The sequence below is a fragment of the Cygnus atratus genome, chromosome 5 (genome assembly GCF_013377495.2).
Source record: "Cygnus atratus isolate AKBS03 ecotype Queensland, Australia chromosome 5, CAtr_DNAZoo_HiC_assembly, whole genome shotgun sequence".
In the NCBI taxonomy this organism is placed as follows: domain Eukaryota; kingdom Metazoa; phylum Chordata; class Aves; order Anseriformes; family Anatidae; genus Cygnus; species Cygnus atratus.
Genome location: NC_066366.1, coordinates 54,172,316 through 54,192,512, shown reverse-complemented (window position 1 = coordinate 54,192,512; position 20,197 = coordinate 54,172,316). Strand labels below are relative to the sequence as shown.

Genomic DNA, 20,197 nt, shown 5'->3' with positions numbered 1-20,197 from the left:
AAGGAAAAATCCTAAACCCTACACGATGGAGTTTACTTATAACGTAGCTGTAGGGCTACTTTAATCACACTTAAAAGTCTATTCTTTATGCCATAGTATTAGTCTTTCTAATTTTCAATTGTTTTATGATACACATGCCATACACACATTTTTGTTCTTTTCTCACAGTTTTATATATATATATATATACACATTTTTTTTTTAAATAGCATCAGAGCTTAGCTGCTTATAATTTGAAGATAACCCAGAAGCTCTGAAAGAGTGAGCTGTCTAAAGATGTTGTTTTGCAGAGGAATCCACTCCACCCCTCTTCAGTGGGATTCTGGGAAGAGCAACAGAAGGCCATGTTTCCCTGTTCGCATTCTGACTGCTTATCATTAACACCTCCATTCACAGTTTAAAATAATGCTGTACATTACTTATTAACTAGCAGGCTATGGAGCATATGTATGTGCTGTCCTGCCATCTCACGTCTGACAGATGGCAGAGCAGACAGTGGGAGGCAGTATCAAACTGCATCAGCTAAATCTGCAAGAATTACATCATATTCCCATGAAGGAAAAGTCATCCTGACGCTCTGTTTTGCTTCATAATATTCCTTTATTTCAACAACTGAGCTGTAGGGCTGATATTGATTAGGAACGCTGTATCAGAGTAATTACAGTTTCACAGAATTAAAGGTAAAGCTAAAAAGGGGCATATAAATATAAAGATATTTTAACAGCATGGACATCAAGAAACTAATAACCTTGAAGCTTTTTTTTAAAAAGGAGAAAAATTGCAATAAATCAATGGTCTTCCAAGAAAAACTTAGGAAGACTAGACTTGATTCCCACTTGCTAAGACGTTAAGCAAAACGAAGAATAATCAGCCTTTTCTCAATGAGAAAGTCTCGGGCTCTTACTATAAAGAAGAAAGAAAAGCTGGGTTGTACAAGGTGTTAGTAATGGTTCCCTTTTTTTTTTTTTGTTTTGAGAATATAAAATGGAAAAAGTAAAAAACCCAAAACAGAATAACTTGTTCCATGAGCAGTGGAGCCAACGAAGCCTGATTTGATCTGTTCTGTTTTTTTTTTTTTTTTTTTTTTTTTTTTTAAATCTCTGACCAACAGAACGGAGAACTGCTCAAATCAAGATGCAGCATTTCTTAACGAAGACAGATCTGAAACTTGTCTATTAAACCACTGAAGTTTATGAAAATTTACAATGAGTTAGTATTATTGAGACCTTTGCCTTCTTGTCAAATGGCATGTCTTTTCCCTAACTACTGTCTGGTAAAAAGACAAGATGCAAGCTGCAAAGCCCAATTTCCTTTAAGGTCAAATTCCCACAGAAGTACTAAGTAAACATAGCATAAAGGATTAATTTACACTCCCCCCAAAATCCAAGAAAACCCCACAAGCACCCCCCCTACACCCCCCTAATTTTATCATATTTAAGTCTTAACTGGGCTCGTGTGCCACAATTCTCTCTGCACCTTTAGCACGGGCCTGCTTAACTCCAAGGGATGTAACTCAGGAGGATGGGAGAACAACAAAAGAAAAGGCCAACAAGCTGCATTTTACAGATATGTTTGCTTGTCATGGTTGTTATGTACCCTGCTTTTCTGGTGGCCCATTTTGTGTAACACTAGAGAAAATTTTCAAACAAGTAGGTATCACAGAGGTAACATTACACACATTTTCTCCTCCCTTCTGCTGAGCAGCCCAAGTGAAGCTTGACAAGAACAGCTCTGAATGATGAGCTTTATAATCTGACAGTCTGCGCCCTCCGTATTTTAATAGATAAAGCCATCCTAATAGCTGAATAGAGCCACAAATAGTACACTTCTACTCACAATATCAACTCCTATTCCATATCAAAGGTCAGAGTAAACAAAAAACCTACCCACATAACACCAAAATAACACTTAAAATAATATATATATTCCCATGTGCATGAGTATGTCATTTCATTTTCATAATACATGAACAGTAGCACTGCTTTAGCTGCTGAAATGACCTAGTTATAAAATAAGATCTTAATTCCTTTACATTACCAACTTAAGAAGTAATATTGGTCTTTCTGCTTCACAAAAACATTGATTTTTTTTATCCACAAGTGCTACATCATCATCAAGGAAATTATTCTGGGGGCTACAGAAGTAAGTCTTATTTATACAAGCTTTGGATCTACTTGTTTTTCAGAACACTACAACCCCGGATCTCAAAATTCAGCATTTCCTTAGCTTCCACTCAGCTCTCCTCAATATCCTCTGACTGGTTAGCTGGGGGAAGTGAATATTCATACCAATGTTCACTTTCATAGTCCCTCTTAAAATAGATACAATACAGATATTGCCCATCCCTTCCTGAGATGGAAAGCAGCACTCCTATGGGTCTGTATCCTACATAGCTAACAATCCTCACAAGAATTCTACAAAACTAATATCCTCAAATGTTTGTGTTTCTGACAAATCAGTGCACAACAGAACAATCTCATAAAGCCTTGTTTTCTTCAAAACCAAAGCTAAACCAAAGCATATATCCCTTTACTAAACAAGAATCTGCAACAGATGCTTTTCATCCAAACTATTAAGTTATCATTTACATTTACAACGTGTATTTAGACGTTTATCCACATGTCTTTCAGTTTTGAGACGACGTGAGTTCCTGCTTTGGGGATAGTCAATCCAACCTTACTATAATATACATGAGAAACGGAACTTGTAAAACAAGTCTTTATTAAAAACGTTTCCCTTCCCATCACATTTTTGCTTAAAAAGGTAAAGAGAATCTGAAGGACGTCGGAGGGGTCTTTGAGGAAGAAGGGGAAGAAACTCTTGCATTCCCCTCTGGAGAATAACATTACATCCATTTGAGAAACTCATTTCTCTCGTATTGTTTGAAAAGAAGACTCATGGTTAAAGTTAAATAATTATTAAGCAACCAAATCAAAACATAGTTTAAAGACAAGATCTAACTATACATTTGGCAAAGATACTTGAAACACGAATGGGGACAGCAGGTTGGGATGGGGGGCATGAACATGATGTGATCGCTAGAATTATAAAGAATGCTCTTATCAGAGTAAAAGAACAAATAAAGATACTGAAAAGGAAAAATAATTTATTATTATTAAATAGGTAATTTGTGAAATTTATTGCCCTAAGTTTTTGGCCTAAACACTACAGTAGCTATAGCAAACAAAAATCTCTCTCGCTCTCTCACACACACTTATGTATGTATGTAGTCATATATAGATGAGTAACCTCCAAGTTGTGAAGATAAACAGATTGGCACAGTAAAGTCCTAACTCCTATACCAACTACCAACTCAGATAAAGAAAAATCAGATTTAATCTTTTCCAGCAACCTCTGCACTCATCACTGATAAGACTAGGATGCTGAACTAGATGGATTATTATCCCAAGTTTGGTGTAATGAGTCCTAATGTAGACAGGTCTCTTAAAGTACATAGAAGACAACCATTCTACCTTAAAATCCACATAAATCTACTACTAGAATTTAGCAAAAACTACTCATCTGTATGTGCACGCCTGAAAGAGGCATATAATAATACTGCAAGAGGAATATGGTTGTTTCATTACAGACAACTGAAAGAAAACTTTTCCATAATAGCAGCCTTAAAAAAATTGCTATCTGAATTTAACCTAAAAATCCTAGTCCAGGTCTGACAACGGTTACTGACAGTGTCTGCCACAATGCTGTACAAGTCTTATACAAGGAAATCCCATATCCTTTAGATTCTTACAAGTAAAAAGCATTTTAAATTCACTGAAAGAATTGTCAAACAGATGCTGTGAGCCCATAGCAGAACATTGGTGATTAAGAGTCAAATTCTGCACCAAGATTTATTAGACTGACAGAATTGCAAACTATATTACCGTTAGTTGCATCTGAAAGCAAAGTATATATTTTCCTTGGTTAAATGTATCCTTGCCATTGGTTTTTGATAGAGGAAGATAATGTGGGCTCACAATGCAGAAGTTAAGAATTTATGGACAGTTAAGACTCCTCGCAAAGAGCAAACACTAACGTTTTACACAGATACTCAAGCCATCATCATGAATTCATTTTTTTTCTCTAAATGAAATCTCAGAAAGTTTATTCTTTTATAATTCTCTTTCCATGAGTATCAAGTATTCTCAAATAAATTATTGATGAGCAAAAAACGTATATACAAATAGGCTATCAAAACAGGAAAAGACACGGTCTACATCTCATTAACCATCCTCAATGTTTTGTGTACATTTGACTTAAAGTTGTACAGAATCCTCATTTACTCAGAAGTTCTCATGAAAATAAGTTCTGTATCAGTGAACACTTACGGTGTAAGCACTCTTCAGAGTAACACCTTTAATACTATAAATCTTTGAATCTACTCCAAAGATGCTTCACAGTCTCTGATTTGGAGCAGGACCTCAACATCTGACTGAGTTCACATTGATGTTAAAGAGGTACCATTTTCTTATTCCCCCTGAAAGCTCAACCCAACTGAGTATTTGGGTGGGGGGCAGACCACCATGTCACGTGGCCAACAATTTTTTGCAAGCTTAGTACTTAGCTACTTGAAAAGATGCTTTTTCTGTTCTCAGCCCAGTTGTTACTCCATGCAACTGGTGCCCAGTCACCACAATGAGAGCAGAAAGACTCTCCTGTAGTTTCACGGCCTCCTCTGGACTAAACTTACACAGGACAGAAAACAAAGTGGGTCGAATTGGCTTAAATTTAGATAGCAAAAGGGAAGAAACAACACAGGTCTAAATAGTTCATATAACTTGTTCCAGCAGAATCTTCATCAGTGTAATAAAATAAGGTCTGAGCCTCATTCTCAGCTCCAAATGCAGAAAAAAAAAATAAAATTTCAACTATGGGCACTGAATGTGATTATGTGAGATTAAGTATCAAGATTGCAGAAGTGATCTTAATTCTAACATAAACACTCAAACTTTCAGTTTTGCAATCTACTTGTTCTTTTAAAAACTAGATTTACATCCTTCACCCCCATCGCATTTTTATAAATGCCTATTACAGAAAAGATTGGGGGGGAGGGGATGGATGGTCTTTTTTTTAATAAAGATTTCATTTCATCAACTTTATTTCTGCTGCAAATATGCATCCAATTTCTCTTACATAGAAGAGTCAATACTTGCAAGAGGACTTAAAAACATTATTATATTACCATTTTGCCAATGTGCAAACATAGTTGATCTTTTTGAAGATTTCAGTAAGATTTCTTCAAACAGATTGACACAGCTGAAGAAGTAATTATGAATTAAAAGAGTTCAGAATGGTTCCATTACTTACCATATGTACTACTTCAGGGTAAATAGGTTCTGTAATCACATTGCGATTGTGTGTGATATATTCTACCATTTCACTTAAAGCTGCTCGTTTTACTTCCTTCCACTTTAGGTCACTTAGTGGATCAGAAACAAAGTCAAAAAGTACACAACATTGTCGTAACTTCTGGATAAAAAGCTTTTCTTGATCAGCAGGAGGAACATCTGAAAAGTAAAAATAATTGGTTGTAAGTTATATTGTAGCAGACTTTATTCTTTACTCATTTTTATTTCCCCAAGACACAGGTACCGTAGTGTTTAAGACTAAAAGCAAACTTCCCAAATCTTCAAAGAACTTCAGGAATATAGTGGTCCAAAGCAAGAACCCCAGTAAAATACATTGTACGTGAGAGGATGAATTAACAAAATCCAAAAGTGATGCGTGACTGCCTTCATTACAAACAGGTGTTGCACAGAAAAAAATACTGAAAAAAATACACATACTTGAAAAAATGCCTCAAGAATTCCCTAAAGAGCTCAGTTTGTGTACAAAATACTATACCTGCAGAAATATTCCTTTCTGAGTACTGAGAGATAAATCGGTGGATTTTCAGTTTCATCAATATACTTAAGCCAGAGTCACTTTTTAAACTTGTGATGTACCACCTCACAAATTCCATTATTTTCAGCAAGCATGAAAATAGACTGCAGTAACCACATGTAGGCACAGAACAACTATTTATTTTTAAAACTTCATTAACACAAAAAATATTTAAAGAAATTTGAGTAGATGCACGTAGGATCTTCAACTATTGTTCAATTTATAGCATCACTTTGAATGTTTTGCATGTGCAAGAGACAGTCCTGCATTATGAATCTCTTGAAGCATTTTTAGTTCAGTTAATTGTGGCCAGCACTGCAAAATTAAACACTGGCCTTCTGGAAAAGATCACAATTACCAAATGTAAGCCATGAGTTGATATATACATGTATACATATATATGTATTTATATATATTCAAATAACATGCAATAAAATAACATTGTCAGCTCTCATCAAGGTGGGTAAGACATGGAAAAAAAAGACCAGTAAATTTTAAATCAAAATGAGTAAATAGTTGGTTTGATATTTACTGATTGTTTAATCATCACTCAAGTGCAGCTGGTAAGAAAACACAGTAATAGGAACACTAACGTTTCTGCCCATCTTCCTTTCAAGTCTCCCAGTGCCACTTCTGTTCAATTTTTTTCTCCCCTTTCCTCTTTTCTAGAGGACCTTTGATTGACCCGTGAAGCTACTCTAGCTATTCATAATGTTTCTGAACAAGTTTGCTGGTGCTTTGTTTTACTGCTCCTCACGTTTAAAGTGACTCTTCTCAAGTGCGTACAAATCTACTTAAATTTCTCTCTTCTGTGATACCTTTTCAAAATACTTCTTTTGGTAACTCTCTCTAATTCTGTCTGTAACACTGTTATATCAAGTTACACGTGCCTTTCCTTTATACAGTGCTTTGTGCAGTGCTATTTTTGCTGTTTGACAAGGACACCTAGGTTCTCTGAAAACTTTGAAGTCTTTAATTCATGTGCTTTTTACACCTTAATCCACCCTGATGATCCTCAAAAATTAATTTAACGCTTGTATGTGAAGTAAAATTAGATTGTACAGTTCAAACATACAGAGAACCAATAAGCAAGGAAGCCAGCACTACTTTTGCCATCAGTACTTTCCAAAATAACGAACCTTCAAAAATGTAAAAATACACTCATATCAACACAAACCCACCCGTTATATCTGAAGCAAGCCTAAATCACTGTGTCCAAATTTAGATGTAGAAGTTTAAATTTAGGTTACTGTTAAGAAAGAACTAACACTAGACTGCTATTTATAAATATTCATATGGTGACAACTTAAAATATCTCTTACAGCTAACATTTCAACAGTTATGAAACAAAAAGTTATGCCTCTAAAATTCTACAAGGTTTAGCTGTGATGCCGCAAAATTCCCCATGTGCTTTGGTTTTTGCCTAAGTCACCCCATGAGCAATTAAGATGATCAATGTATGTGACATTATAGTTTATTATATACAGCAAAAGCTTTCAGGATCAGGACCTTAACTTCCAGTAAATTTGGAATATTTAAGTAACTGGCCAGATGTAAAGAGAACAGTACCATATTTTGACAGCAGCAAAAAAAAAAATCTATGCCAATTAAAATGGCCACATAACCACAGCATTAAGTTTCAGACAAGAAATGAGAATATACCACAGAGCATAAGTTAGCACCATAATGCATTTAACATTTTTGCATGACAATTTTTTTTACTGTTGAATATGAACAACTAAGCCATTAATAGCATGATAAAAGACAAAATAAGTCTAGATTGCCTTTGTAAAAGTGCTAGCAGTTTGCTTCGACTTCAGCTGACAGATTGTCTCTCTCTTCAGCGCACCATAAAATGCAAAAACTTTCTTAAACACAAGCAGTAAGAGCCATCACCAGACAAAGGATTTCAAGTGGTACTACTGAATATAAACACACACAGCCTAACAGATGAACATGTAACCTAATAAACTGCCTGACATATCAGCCCAGCTGATTAGTTAATATAATGAGTAGCTCTCCTTTAAATGCTTGACAAATGTATTGTCAAGATAGCAAACTGGAGTGGCTCCTTCCTCCCCAAAAGAACTTACTCTCGTAAGTACTTTTGCTGTAATAAACCTGTATGACATATTTGGTCTAAAATACTTTAGTGTCTGTAGCTTTAAAAAAAATTGCTCCACTAATCAACTGCAGAAGAAAAAAACATAGCAGAATAGCTCCAAAGAAGATACAGAACGACAAAAAACTGTACACAAAAGAAACCATTATCAGTTACAGACTTCAGTGTCATTAAGGCACCTTGGATAACGAAGAGTTCAAGAATTAGAAAGAAGGTGCTAAATGGCAGATGTGAACAACTAACTTTCCAGCAAATTAAACAAAAATCCTGTCCAGTTTTGTGAATAATTTCAAAATACTTTAAGCCACACAAATTGTATCTGAATACATATGCTTTTGTCTATTTAGATTAAAAACTATAGCTAATGAATAATTTCTCCTGGAAAGAGTATTTAATGGAGTCATTTGCATGTTGAAAGTCAGGTAGATTTATGACCTGAATGTAAAAATGTTTGTAGAAAGTGGTTACCTTTTCCCAATTAACCGTAAAATGGAAAGTGGTTCAGCCTGAAGCGTAACAACATTTCACTTAGGGATATCGTGCTGGAGATGTATACTACACGAAATCCACAGACCTTAATCATACAAGTAATGGACATACAATTACAATGATTTCCAGTACACCAACCTGGAAGGAGAGGAAGCATTACAGCTATAGTGAGTACTAATCTCTGAAATTAAAGACTGACAACTAAGAGGGGTCCAGGAACACCCTCACAAGGCAAGCCACCTGCATCACCACTTGTTTTGAATTGATTTAAATATTTTAAGTTTAATATTTATCGCTCAGTGAAGTGAGAGATGGTCTTCGTAGAGACTGAGAAACTCACATATTTGTAAGGAATTGTTTGTCATGTCCCCTCCCAGCCTTGTAAGCGTTCGTCAACAGCTTTCAAGTGTCCGGACCTCAATTCTCTCATGGTGCTTGCCTGGGGTACTTGCCATCAAGTAAAGATCATCCCTACTCGTAAGGTTTGAAGGGATGATTTCAGGATGACAGAGATTAGTGAAGGTGGCCAAGAAGCAGACTGGATAGACCAGAATTTTTGTACAGAGAATGTACGCACACCTGTTTAATTACGAGATGCCCCAACAAGTCATTTATCCCTAGCCACATGCCAAGGACTATCTGGCTGTGTGCTTTCCATTCACTGTGTGACAACTTCTACATCATCTTCCACTACAATTAATTGTAACCTCTGACTTCTAATTGCTTAAGTTAACTGACATACTTGAAGACCGTGTTATTAGGTATGAATTTTTTTGTGATTGAGCAGCTCTGGTGCTCCATTCCTCAATGACTGAGAAGGCTGTGGTTATTCAAAAGCTACTCCTTACAATTATCCCCAAATTGACTTTTGGTGCTATTCACTGAGTAATGCTTAAAAACTCTCCCTTTGCTATTTATATCACATATTCAATACTTACAGAATTTGCCTAAGTGTCTTAGCAGAACACAGATGATTTCCTTGCTTTCACAATAGAACAAAGTTTTGCCTCACTTAAGAAAAATAGAAATAGAAAAAGAAACAAAAGCAGAAAACATGAACAAAAGTTCAGTTTCTAAGCGCCCAGACGTACCTGCAGTACTACATCACACATTTGCATTGTAGGACTGCAGAGAACTTACTGTTCTCTGGGTAACTTTTTCAGTCAAATATAAAAGTTACATTTCAAGTTTTATATTTTGTGTCATCACTGGGTGTCCATGACTGACTCACTCTCTACCTTTTCCAGAGAAGACCGCTTTTCTATGACAACAGCCTTTACCAGCTGCCGAGTGGAGGACAAAGGCAGGCAGGGTAAGCAGGCGACTCAGCAATGTCATACAGAACAGCTGTTTTCACGTACAGACTGCAACTGCAATTAAGCTATAAGTTGAAAATGTTCAGGTTGTGGCCTGACAGGAAGAACAATACAATTGCTACCACAAATTATATTTTGTGGTCAGTAAGACTCACTACGTCATTTTAAAAGCAAAAAACAAATCATGACTGAGAATTTGCAGAAAATACATGTAGGAGATACAATTCCTTGTAGCTGTGTGAGCACTTGCTTGCTTGTTTGTGAAGGCTCAGCAGAGGTATCAGTTTTGCTCAGTTGACAGTTTTCCACTTTATCAGAAGGAAAAAATACTTTTTTCTTTAAAACTGGCTGACATTAATAAGAGCTACCGATCAGATTATGGACATGCATATCAACAAAAAAGAGTTCCTATCATTTTAAATGCACAACTAGGTTCTTCATGCAGAAGCATACCCAGGTTTAAGTAACAGGATACACAGGACCACCACACTGAGGAAGAGTAGCATGTGTAAAAAATAGGTCACCGTAAAAAAAAGGCTAGATAAAAAGCACAGGCTAGAAATAACCGCTTCCTTAAGATACAGGTGTAGAGCAAGAGTCCTAGCATGATGCTTGCTTGCAAGCAGACGATAAATCTTATGAAATGTGTCTCCAAGCCTACTGAAGGTTACAGTTTTTAAATAATATGGAAAAACAACATTTAACTGTAAACTAGGGGGCTATCAAGGACATACCATCAAGGATACTGACTGATAACATGGTCCCTTCTGACAACAAAAAGCAAGTATTAGTGTCTTTTAAATTGGCTGTCCGTTAGAAAAGCAAGCAAAATTGAAGCTGGAGCTTTGTAATTTGCACTACAGAGTTGTACTTCAGCATGAGGAGTTCAGTATGTTACAGGCAATCTTTGTTTTTTCCCCAGACACTGAAGTTAACAGTACCATGAAGGCATTTTTTCAAAGAATAGGAGCGTTCAATATCTAGAGTAAAGGAAATAGAAATTGCCAGCCATGTAGGTAGGGGGACTGCAGAACATGGGAAAATGAGCATAATCCATTGAAATGTAGACTTAACAGAAATATCACTTTTTCCAGAACTAGCGATCAAGTTTTTAAAGAGGAAGAGAAGAAGAATCACAGAAAAATGGAAAGATTACAAAAAAAGCTTGTCTAACATTTAATAAAGTTCTATTTAAAATATTTACTTTATTTTGACATGGTTGAATTCCTATGCTAGTCCTCAGCAAGGAGCACTTCCTTGGGTTACAGAACTTAATTGTTCTTGCATTTCTATTATTTGACCAACTCATCACAGTTGCTGATTTTCTTCAGCAGATTTTATTGCAATTATTTTACTGAAATTATAACAAAAGAAACTAACAGTACTTAGAGACAAAACTCTCCCAGATAACAGTATTCTACCCCAATAGATGATACTGGAAGTAAGGGGGTGGGGAGAAAATCTTCCAGTTCACACATGGAAAGTTTAATTAATGCTATTACGTCTAGCAGTACTTTAAAATACACTTAAGGAATACAAGGAATTACTATAATTACATACAATATGCAATACACTTGATACAATAACTAGCAACCCTGGGAGTGGGAGTTTGGCTGCAGATTACTTGAAACAAGGTATTGTTATGCATACGTTGGATGGAAAAAATACATAAAATATTGCTGTTTATACTGTTTTATCTGGAACACTATTGATCCTGCAGAAGCTTTTTTTTCCTCCTCCAAAAGAAATGCTTAAAACAAGAAAAATGCCCATAGTGATCAAAGCCACAGGAACACCCATGGGAAGACACACAGTGCTTGTATTAGACTCAGTATTTTTTATATATTATGCTCTCTTAAGTGGCACAGAAAAGCAAATTCTACTGTCTCACTACTGAAGATAATGGGATTCACATGTAAGTGAAGTAGTGTCATAAAAGAATGCAGGCTTTTCCCAAAAGAACTGCAGCTGAGTCTCTATCACAGCTCCTTCTTTCAAGTTTGAGGTCCTTCTCCATTTACCATTTATTATACTATTATTACTCAAATACATTCCAACTGAGAAGTTCTCAACCTTTTTTTTTTTCTCCTTTCTCTTGAAACAATGCATTTCCTGTCAGAAACAGGATGCTGCAGGTTAGATGAACTTTCAGCCTGGCCTAGAACAAAGCCCACGATTCTCCAAAAATTCCTGGTCAATAGTTAAAAATGCTCTAAAGATACTTTCAGCTTCTGCAGGACAGACAATGAAATGTTTTAACAGCCCAAACAGCTAATATCATAGCAAAATTGTGTTGTTCAAGGCCAATTCGATGGTGAGCTGAGACTGGTAGATGGATGCACCCAACCTCTATTAGTACTTGTACAGCAAACTGCAACTTTAAAGCATGACCCTCTCTTGGATCTGCTGCTTTTATGCAGCACCACTGTTCTCAGCAGCAATCCCATAGAGAAAGCAGAATCAGCTGTAAATACTGGCTATGCCCACTCCTTTGCCTTCAAGGAACTGAGCTGCTGCCAGACATACCTTTTGGCTGTGCTCCAGGTAACAGGCATTTATAATTGGAAATAAGAGCTTTTGGTTTGGTTTCTCTGTCTTTAGAGAAACCGCACTGCTACTAACTACTGCTGTTTCACATTCTGTAATGCGCCTGAATGAGACCGGTGCCCAAAACATGGTAAATATTTCCCTACATATTGATATTAAATAAAGTTTAAAAATGAAGCTTGAAATCCTACCCATGTGGCACATTTTCTATCTAAAATTCAAAAGCAAGCCGCATTTGATTTCACTTTCAAGTTGTTCAAATTTCTGCACATTCAAGTACTCCAGTGGTTTTGCTTAAGTTTTGTTTTCAGAAACCAAAGGTCCCAGCTAGTAGTGAAAATTCAGCTTTATTTTTTTCAGCAAAGCAATAGAGCTGACTTTGCTTCTCTGCTGATGTGCAGTCTAGGTCTAACTGAAACTCTGTTTAAGAGAAAAGTTTATTCCACCTCTGACAGGTTGTGTATGAAACTAGTCTTAATCTCACGATACAGAAACGGGGAGGGGGAAGGCAGGAGGAACAAGATGCTGGAAATCATTACGTAGAAAGGTACATAGCATATAACTTTTTTTTTCTAAATAAAGAAATCATTCAAAAGAAAGACTTCTCACTGGATTTAGATTTTCTTTAAAGCAATACAGTCTTGCATTTATTAGAAAAAAATAAACTAACGGCTGCTAGAATTAAATGAACTACCGTAAAACTAGTTAAACAGCAACAGCAAAAAAAACCCACAGCTTACGAGAGGCAGCAAGTCCTGAGAAGCACACGTTTTGCCAGTCCTGGAGTGAAGCCCAAGAGAGGTGCTTCACAACAGTGATCCACTAGGAAAGCTGCAGTCCTGCAGTCTTGGGGGAATCCCACGTGGAAGGCTATTGGTGGTGGCAGCTATCCCCTAGCTACAAGATTAAATTGTGGGATTGATGATAGAGAAGCTTTATGTAATGACATTTAACTGTCAAAAATAAAAATGGGAGATTAAGGACTTCAACTGGCAAGGAAGTAGAAAAAAGTTTGCTGTCATTCTGCACTGTTTGGCACTAATTTTTTTTTTTTTTTTTTTTACATATTTAAACAAGCTGAGGCACTGAAATGACTTCCACTAACATCTTTTCCAGGTGTACATCGTAACTAGTGATGGGAAAAGTGGATCAGAGGCACACGATGACTTACTACATTATGTAATGATTCTTCAAAAGTGGACCCAAACCACCCTGCATCTAAGCTCCTGCATTAAAAAGAATGTTATCAGAAATCAGCTACTTTCTTAATACCACCCCCCAAAACAGTAAAAAAAACACCCTGAGATCAGATATATATTTAAATCTGACTGAACTAAGCATTTTTAGACTAGATTAAAACATTGAAAAAAATAGAGAGTAGAAGTCATAACTGCATAAATACTTGGAAGGCAATGTGCCATAAAGAGGAAAACACGAATGCTCATACAGGAAATGACAAGTGAAACAAGCAGAAATGGGCTTGACCTAATGAAGTAAAAATTCCACCTGAAAATTAGGGAGAAAAATGACAGCGAGTAAAATCAAACAGACAATGGAAGAAAAAACTGTCTTAACAAGGGAAGCAGGAACCACACAGATACAGATCTCTGAGCTTTTTGGCACGCACACAGCTAACATGACAGGAAAAGCCATTTTTGAACACAAAGCACTTACTAGTAACCATAAGTGAAAAATCCTCTATTTCCTAGATTTACTATGTACTTCAAAAGATACAAGTAACCTTGCATCCATTTTCAATGGTACAATAATCTGGAGTTTTACATAAACAAAATTATGCAACATCAATTGCATTTGAGTTTAAAAGTATTTTCAATATATATAACCGTCTCTCAGAAAATGAAGAACTGCTATCAAGGTTACTGGTGAGACCAGACTTAAGTTACATTACAGAATGTAAGTGCAGTGTGTGGTGTAATTTATATGCTTTATATTAAGAAAATTGAAGAAAACAATGAACAACTGAATAAAACTCTGCCATTTTTGATACTTGCTTGAAATAAATCTAAGCTAATCATGCCAAGCCATCTACTACAAGCAGAAGTGCAGCTTCCTGAAGCACATCACAACTCCATATACCAACCTGTAACTCTAGCCAGATACCACTCAAGAGTGAGTAACTTGCCAACAGTATTAGCTGTCACACATCTGTGTAAAATGTAATCCAACGCAAAACCAACCACCAAAACATGTATAAAGTATCTTGGTTACTTCCTAAAGAGCCTATCAGCATGGTTGTTCCTCTCCTTGCTGTTACATGTGCTAAACCCTGTGGGTTACTGCTTGTTTTCTGTTAGACACTTTGGAACTGTAAAATACATAAACTTAATGGTGAGATCTAGAAAAATTATTAACAGATATCATAAGATTTCATTGAAGAACACTGGGTCAAGTGCTGACTTGGAAAGAGATGACATAATAGATTAGAAAGCACAAAGAAAAGAGAACCACGGTTTTCTATGGTTAAACCATAGAAAGAAACCCTGAGTGTTTCACATCCAAACGCAACCTAAACCAAACGCACAACCCCCCAGGCAAGAGTTCTTTAAGTTGTACCACAGGCACAGCTGTATGCACTCACTGAAGCTAACATTTATTTTTAAATTAATCAAACACTTCTAAAATTTTTCCTTGATGATAACACTGAATCAGCTGAATTCTCCATTATTTTCAAAATTAAAAATAAGATCTGGAATAAGTGTTTTCAAAAAGTCTATTCAGAGGGAAGGCTTTACCAGTGAAGGTAACTGAGCCTGGATGCAAACTGAGGTTCTGACTGAACTTTCAACAGACAACAGTTACCACCCCACGTGTATTCCTGAAAAAATCCTACTTTCCAGTTCAGTACGTAGCCTTCCTCACTGTTGGCATAAGCAACACTTCAATAGTTCCATATGCCTATGAAATTTGGGAACCTTGTGTGATGCAACTCGGGTAAAAGAAGTGGTCGGCATGACAGCAATAATGCCTGGGAGAGGAGAAGTAACCTTAGAGCTAGGTCAATGACTTGCTTAGCAGCCAATGCTCGCCACGTCAAGTGCTAAGAACCATTACTTCAAATACTAACAACAATTACTAGCAGTTCCCCGCTGGGAAATAAAATTCATGTTTTAGCAAGGGAAGTTTTGACTCATATAACAAGACCATAGTATTGACTCATATTGAAATACAGGCTTTCAACATTATTATGCATTAAGATTAAAGATTAAAGACATAGAGATTACAAACCAAATATATACAGGTATATTATGGCAGGAATGAAGTACTTCAGAATTTTCCATTTAACTCAATTCACAAATCATCACTGCATATTCCAATGCTATTTTCCCTTGTGTACATGTTTTCAGACAACTACAGTATTTACTTCAAACAGATGTCTTTAGGCTCTGGTCGGGCTAGTCTTCAGTCTCACAAAGGGATTCTGGACAGAATGGAGCTTGTACCTATTAGCAACAGCATCCCGAAAGGAGTACATTGCTTCTCTGCCAGAAAGGCTGACGTTCTGCTGGTAACGTGCACCAAATTTCTACCACTCTCCCACAGCAGAACGAGTGGACCATTTCTTTATATAACACACTCAAATCTGAGCTTCCAACAAAAGGCACAAATAGCTTGGCTTTCTTAGCTATGGCTGACCCACCACTGCATGTCCAAAAATTCTGGTCATGTTTATAAACACCTCACTCCCAGCAGATTTCCCTAAATATGTATTAAGGCTATTTTTAGTTACTATCTTCTTTTTAAACAGAAGAATTAATGAACAATAAAAGCAGTTGATTTTAATTTCTTCTATTTAAAATAAGCTTTAGCATTCATTATCCCTTAAGCTACGTTAATGAATACTCACTTTCCAATCAGAGGGAGTGAGAAGAATTAGGCAGTAAAGTCCATGCTCAAAATTTTACTTTGGAGAGCATGTGTTTACTCTGATTCAAAGGTCAGTAAGATATTAATTTCCTACTGGGACAAGAACAAAACCACACTTTTCATACCACGCAAATAACTTCAATAGGCAGTCCTCAAAAACCAACCAAACAAAAAACCACCCACCTCTGCATCAGATTTGGGATTTTGAGATAGTTTATGTAGAAGGTTATATGCTAACAGAAGCAAAGGATAAAATAGCGTGCCGGGAAGAGGTTGGAAGAAACATTCTAGTCTAATTAAAGTTCATTTGGAGTAATCTTTGAAGAAAAACTTATTATACCTCAAAGAACTGGTAACAGTTTTTCCTTAACCTGTTTATGAGATTTCAAGCTTTGATCATTTTGGTCAAGTTTTCTTTCCAATACGCGAATGAAAACAGAACACCTTTGAAACAGCACTGACATTGTTATGCTTTGACTTAAATACAAAAGCAGTATGAAAATTTGGTTCTAGAGGTTTTGTTAAAAAAAACAAAAAAAACAGTTGGCAAATCCAAAAATGCAAATTAAAGAACTTCCGTAAAACTGATCCAAAGAGAAAAGTTTTCAAGTAGCAGACTGCTGTAAATAACTGGAGAAGTCCAAAATGAATGATTTTTTTTTTTTAAACTTACCTTTTACATCTTTTGGTTTCGTATTTCGTCTTTTCTTTAAAGACCTTATAAGGAAAATGTTTACTTCATAAAATTCAGACATGTATCAGTCACAAGAGCAATTAAGAAAATTGAAGCCTGACATAAAACTGTCACTTCCACCATTACTGGTAACAGTTCTGAGGCAGTCCCCCATCCTTAATTTAACTGCCTTTGAAAAAGGAAACTTAACTGGCAAATTATAGCAGAAATGGTGTTGCACAACCTGTATGCACATTAAGTGGAATTCAATAAAACACGTGCAGATTTGGCTTTAAAATATCATGCATTCATTTGCATTCAGAGCATCATTTAACTCAGCTGTGTCATTTTTAAACACAAGCAGGTGGACAGAAGCCAAGCACAGGCTCTGTTTCCTGAGAAGATTGCACTTTCACTCATATAGGTGGTTTAGGTCAGGCATAAAGGTTAGAACATAAAAGCCATTACCAGCAGAGGAACATCTTGTTTGCATAGATGCAAATACTCCTGTACCTATAAATGAAAAATATTACTGGTACCCACTTAATCTACATGCTTTACAATGGTTTCAGTAACTAGCAGTATCTGATGGAGAATTAGCTGACTCTATAGAAGTTACAATTTATTATTAAAAGCCTTTAACAGATATGGGGATAAAAATTTTCCTTGAAAACAATGATGTTGGATTTTAATCTTAAAACTTATGTCATAGCAAAAAATCACCAAACAGAAGAATTTAGACGTATAAGTAAGAATTGAGGACGATATGCATTTATGTTGATACAATTTTGCGTCCTTTGAAGGGAATACCATTACAGTATGACTCAATAAATACAACTTAAAAATTCCAGATGACTACCTTCCTCTAATTTAAAGGAACTTTTAGCTCAACAAAAAGTCCCCTCCCAAGACTTTTTACAGTTGAACCCTTTGAGATTTTAAAGGCAGTGTGAACACTTAACATCCTCGTTGTTTCCAGGAGCTGAATTTATACATACACACTTCATTTGGCTAGAAGATTTAGACAAAGATTAAAAAATACAGAAGGAATGACAGAAGTACAGAATACAGAGAGTAAAAGCAGTAACACATTAAACTCAGCAGGTGTGATAAATACGCAGCCTCCTTTAAATGCATTCTTGGTCAAGTATTAAGAATGTTCCCCATGAGTTGCTTCAGGAAACACCAGTTAAAAAAAACACAAACACATCAGTCTGTGTCTGGCTACGTACTACGGCTACATCCGGATGTCTTTCTAAAAATCCAGCAAAACCATCACAAGAGGCAATAGTACTGTAACAGTCATTTGTATGAAATAACAGTGCTGTGATAATTTAGATAATTATCTAATACTAATTGATGACATTCTTACATATGCATCTCACAATCCTACAGATATGAGACCTGGGTTCATTAAGAACAGGAGTGTTGCTTGTTCCTGGGGAAGATGGTCTTGTTTCTCTCTTTCAAAGCACCAGTTTCAGGAAGAACAGTAGAGAGTTTCAAAGCTAACAATTCTGTGTACAAATGGTTAAGCAAGGCTATAGAGCAGCACTGGCCAAGTACCTGCTACGAGGATACAGGAAAATTTTGGCAATTTTGGCAAGAGGAGTCAGGCTGAACATCAACAGAGTCTGGGTGGCTCAGTAAGAAGACACAGGTAAAAACCTTCAAACAAGCAGCCAGTGCTCCCACCTCCAGATTATCAAATTTCAATTTGCTCTGATGGGGAAGAACAAGCATTTTTCATCTCCTTTAAACCTCAGCTAAGATTCATCCATGCAAAACCAAGAACTGCAACCCACAAACAGAACAGAAAATGTGTGCTGATCATGGGAAGTCGCATTAACTGGATTAGAAGTGGGGAAGGAAATTTTGAAGGCACAGGAGTATTTCCATGAACTAAAACCATGCCTGCAATTTCAGAAGTAGCTATCAATTTATATTTTAAGTAAACTGAAAATGAATTAGCATGGCTCATTAATGTGATGGAAACATCTCTGAAGAAAGTGATTATGGGGTTTACTCTCTGCAACTTCCTTCTCAGGAAGATCCTACTCACTACTGACAAAGACTCACTGTACCTTAAATGTTTACTACATTTAAATGTGTTGAAAGATTAAAGAAAATTAATGGTCAAGCAAACATGCATGCTCAAAGCAGTTAATTTATCATCCTTAAAAATACCTACTTGTATGGAAAATGCAAGATGTGTATGGAGGTAAAAAAAAATTACCATTGCGCAGGAAGTACAGTGGGAATAAAACACTTTCGTTTCCCACAGCAGGATACACTAACACCAGAAAAAACAGCATGAAAGGTGACATTGAGATTTCTACATATGCCTTCAAAATCAATACAGCCCAGTTTCAGACTAATAAAGCATTAATAAAAAAAGTGATCACTTGTAAAGGAAATTACGCTTGAAATTTATCACGTTCTTGGAAAGGATTATAAAGTAGGTAGGTGACAGTTATCTCAGGAATTAAAAAAAAAACTTTTAACAATGTTTTTATAATGCAGGAAGATTACCAAAAACATGTGAGGATCTGTGGTAGAAGTTACCCTGTTCAACATTTTCATAAACAATACAGAAGATTAATAGTGAGGTCACACAGTTTGTTAATGGAATATTCATTGTCACTTTAAAGCCTGTTAAAAAGAGCTACAGAAAGATTTCACAGTACTGAGCAAATGAATTCCATTTATTACATATTTCCAAAAGCAGATAAATGTGAAGAAGTGTGGGTGAACCAGCTGACTGCATACATTTACGAGTTCTAGCTTACTCAAAAGATACTTTAGTTATGGATGCTCCCTAAAAACACATACCTGCCAAACAATTTTTGACTACTGCTGAGCTGCTAAAAGAGCATTAAGAAAGTAACGAAACATTGTTTTTGTGTGCCAATATTTTTAATACTGCATACAGCTCCACTTACCCTATCTTTAACAGTTCACAAAAACAGTGAGAATCATTTAAAACACCGTAACAGTTTTCATGAAAGTACTACACAAACTTCAGAGTTACCACAGACGTAAAAGTACTAATAGGCATTTTGGCACTAAACGCATTTAGAAGTCTATTTCAGTAACCAAAGGGGAAAAAACAGCAACCAAAAATATGGAATATTGCTCTTTGAATTTTAAGAAGTACATTAAAATTATTATTTTTTTAAGTGACAGAAAGGACAGTCTTTTTTGCCCCACATGCAATAAAGAACTGCAGGATCATAGTATAATTTATCAGAAGTGACTGTCTCACTTCTGCTGGTCTAATCC

The 20,197-nt window shown here is 36.1% G+C and overlaps 1 protein-coding gene across 5 annotated transcripts in view; it reads right to left on the bottom strand.

Moving 5' to 3' along the window:
• The window catches only part of PPP2R5C (protein phosphatase 2 regulatory subunit B'gamma), a 79,854-nt gene that overhangs the window by 23,541 nt on the left and 36,116 nt on the right, over positions 1-20,197 (bottom strand). For all 5 annotated transcript variants that reach the window (XM_035551237.2, XM_035551238.2, XM_035551241.2 and 2 more), the window contains one exon: positions 5,308-5,507. In XM_035551237.2, coding sequence (XP_035407130.1) covers positions 5,308-5,507 — 200 coding nt within the window. The remainder of the gene's footprint in view (positions 1-5,307; positions 5,508-20,197) is intronic.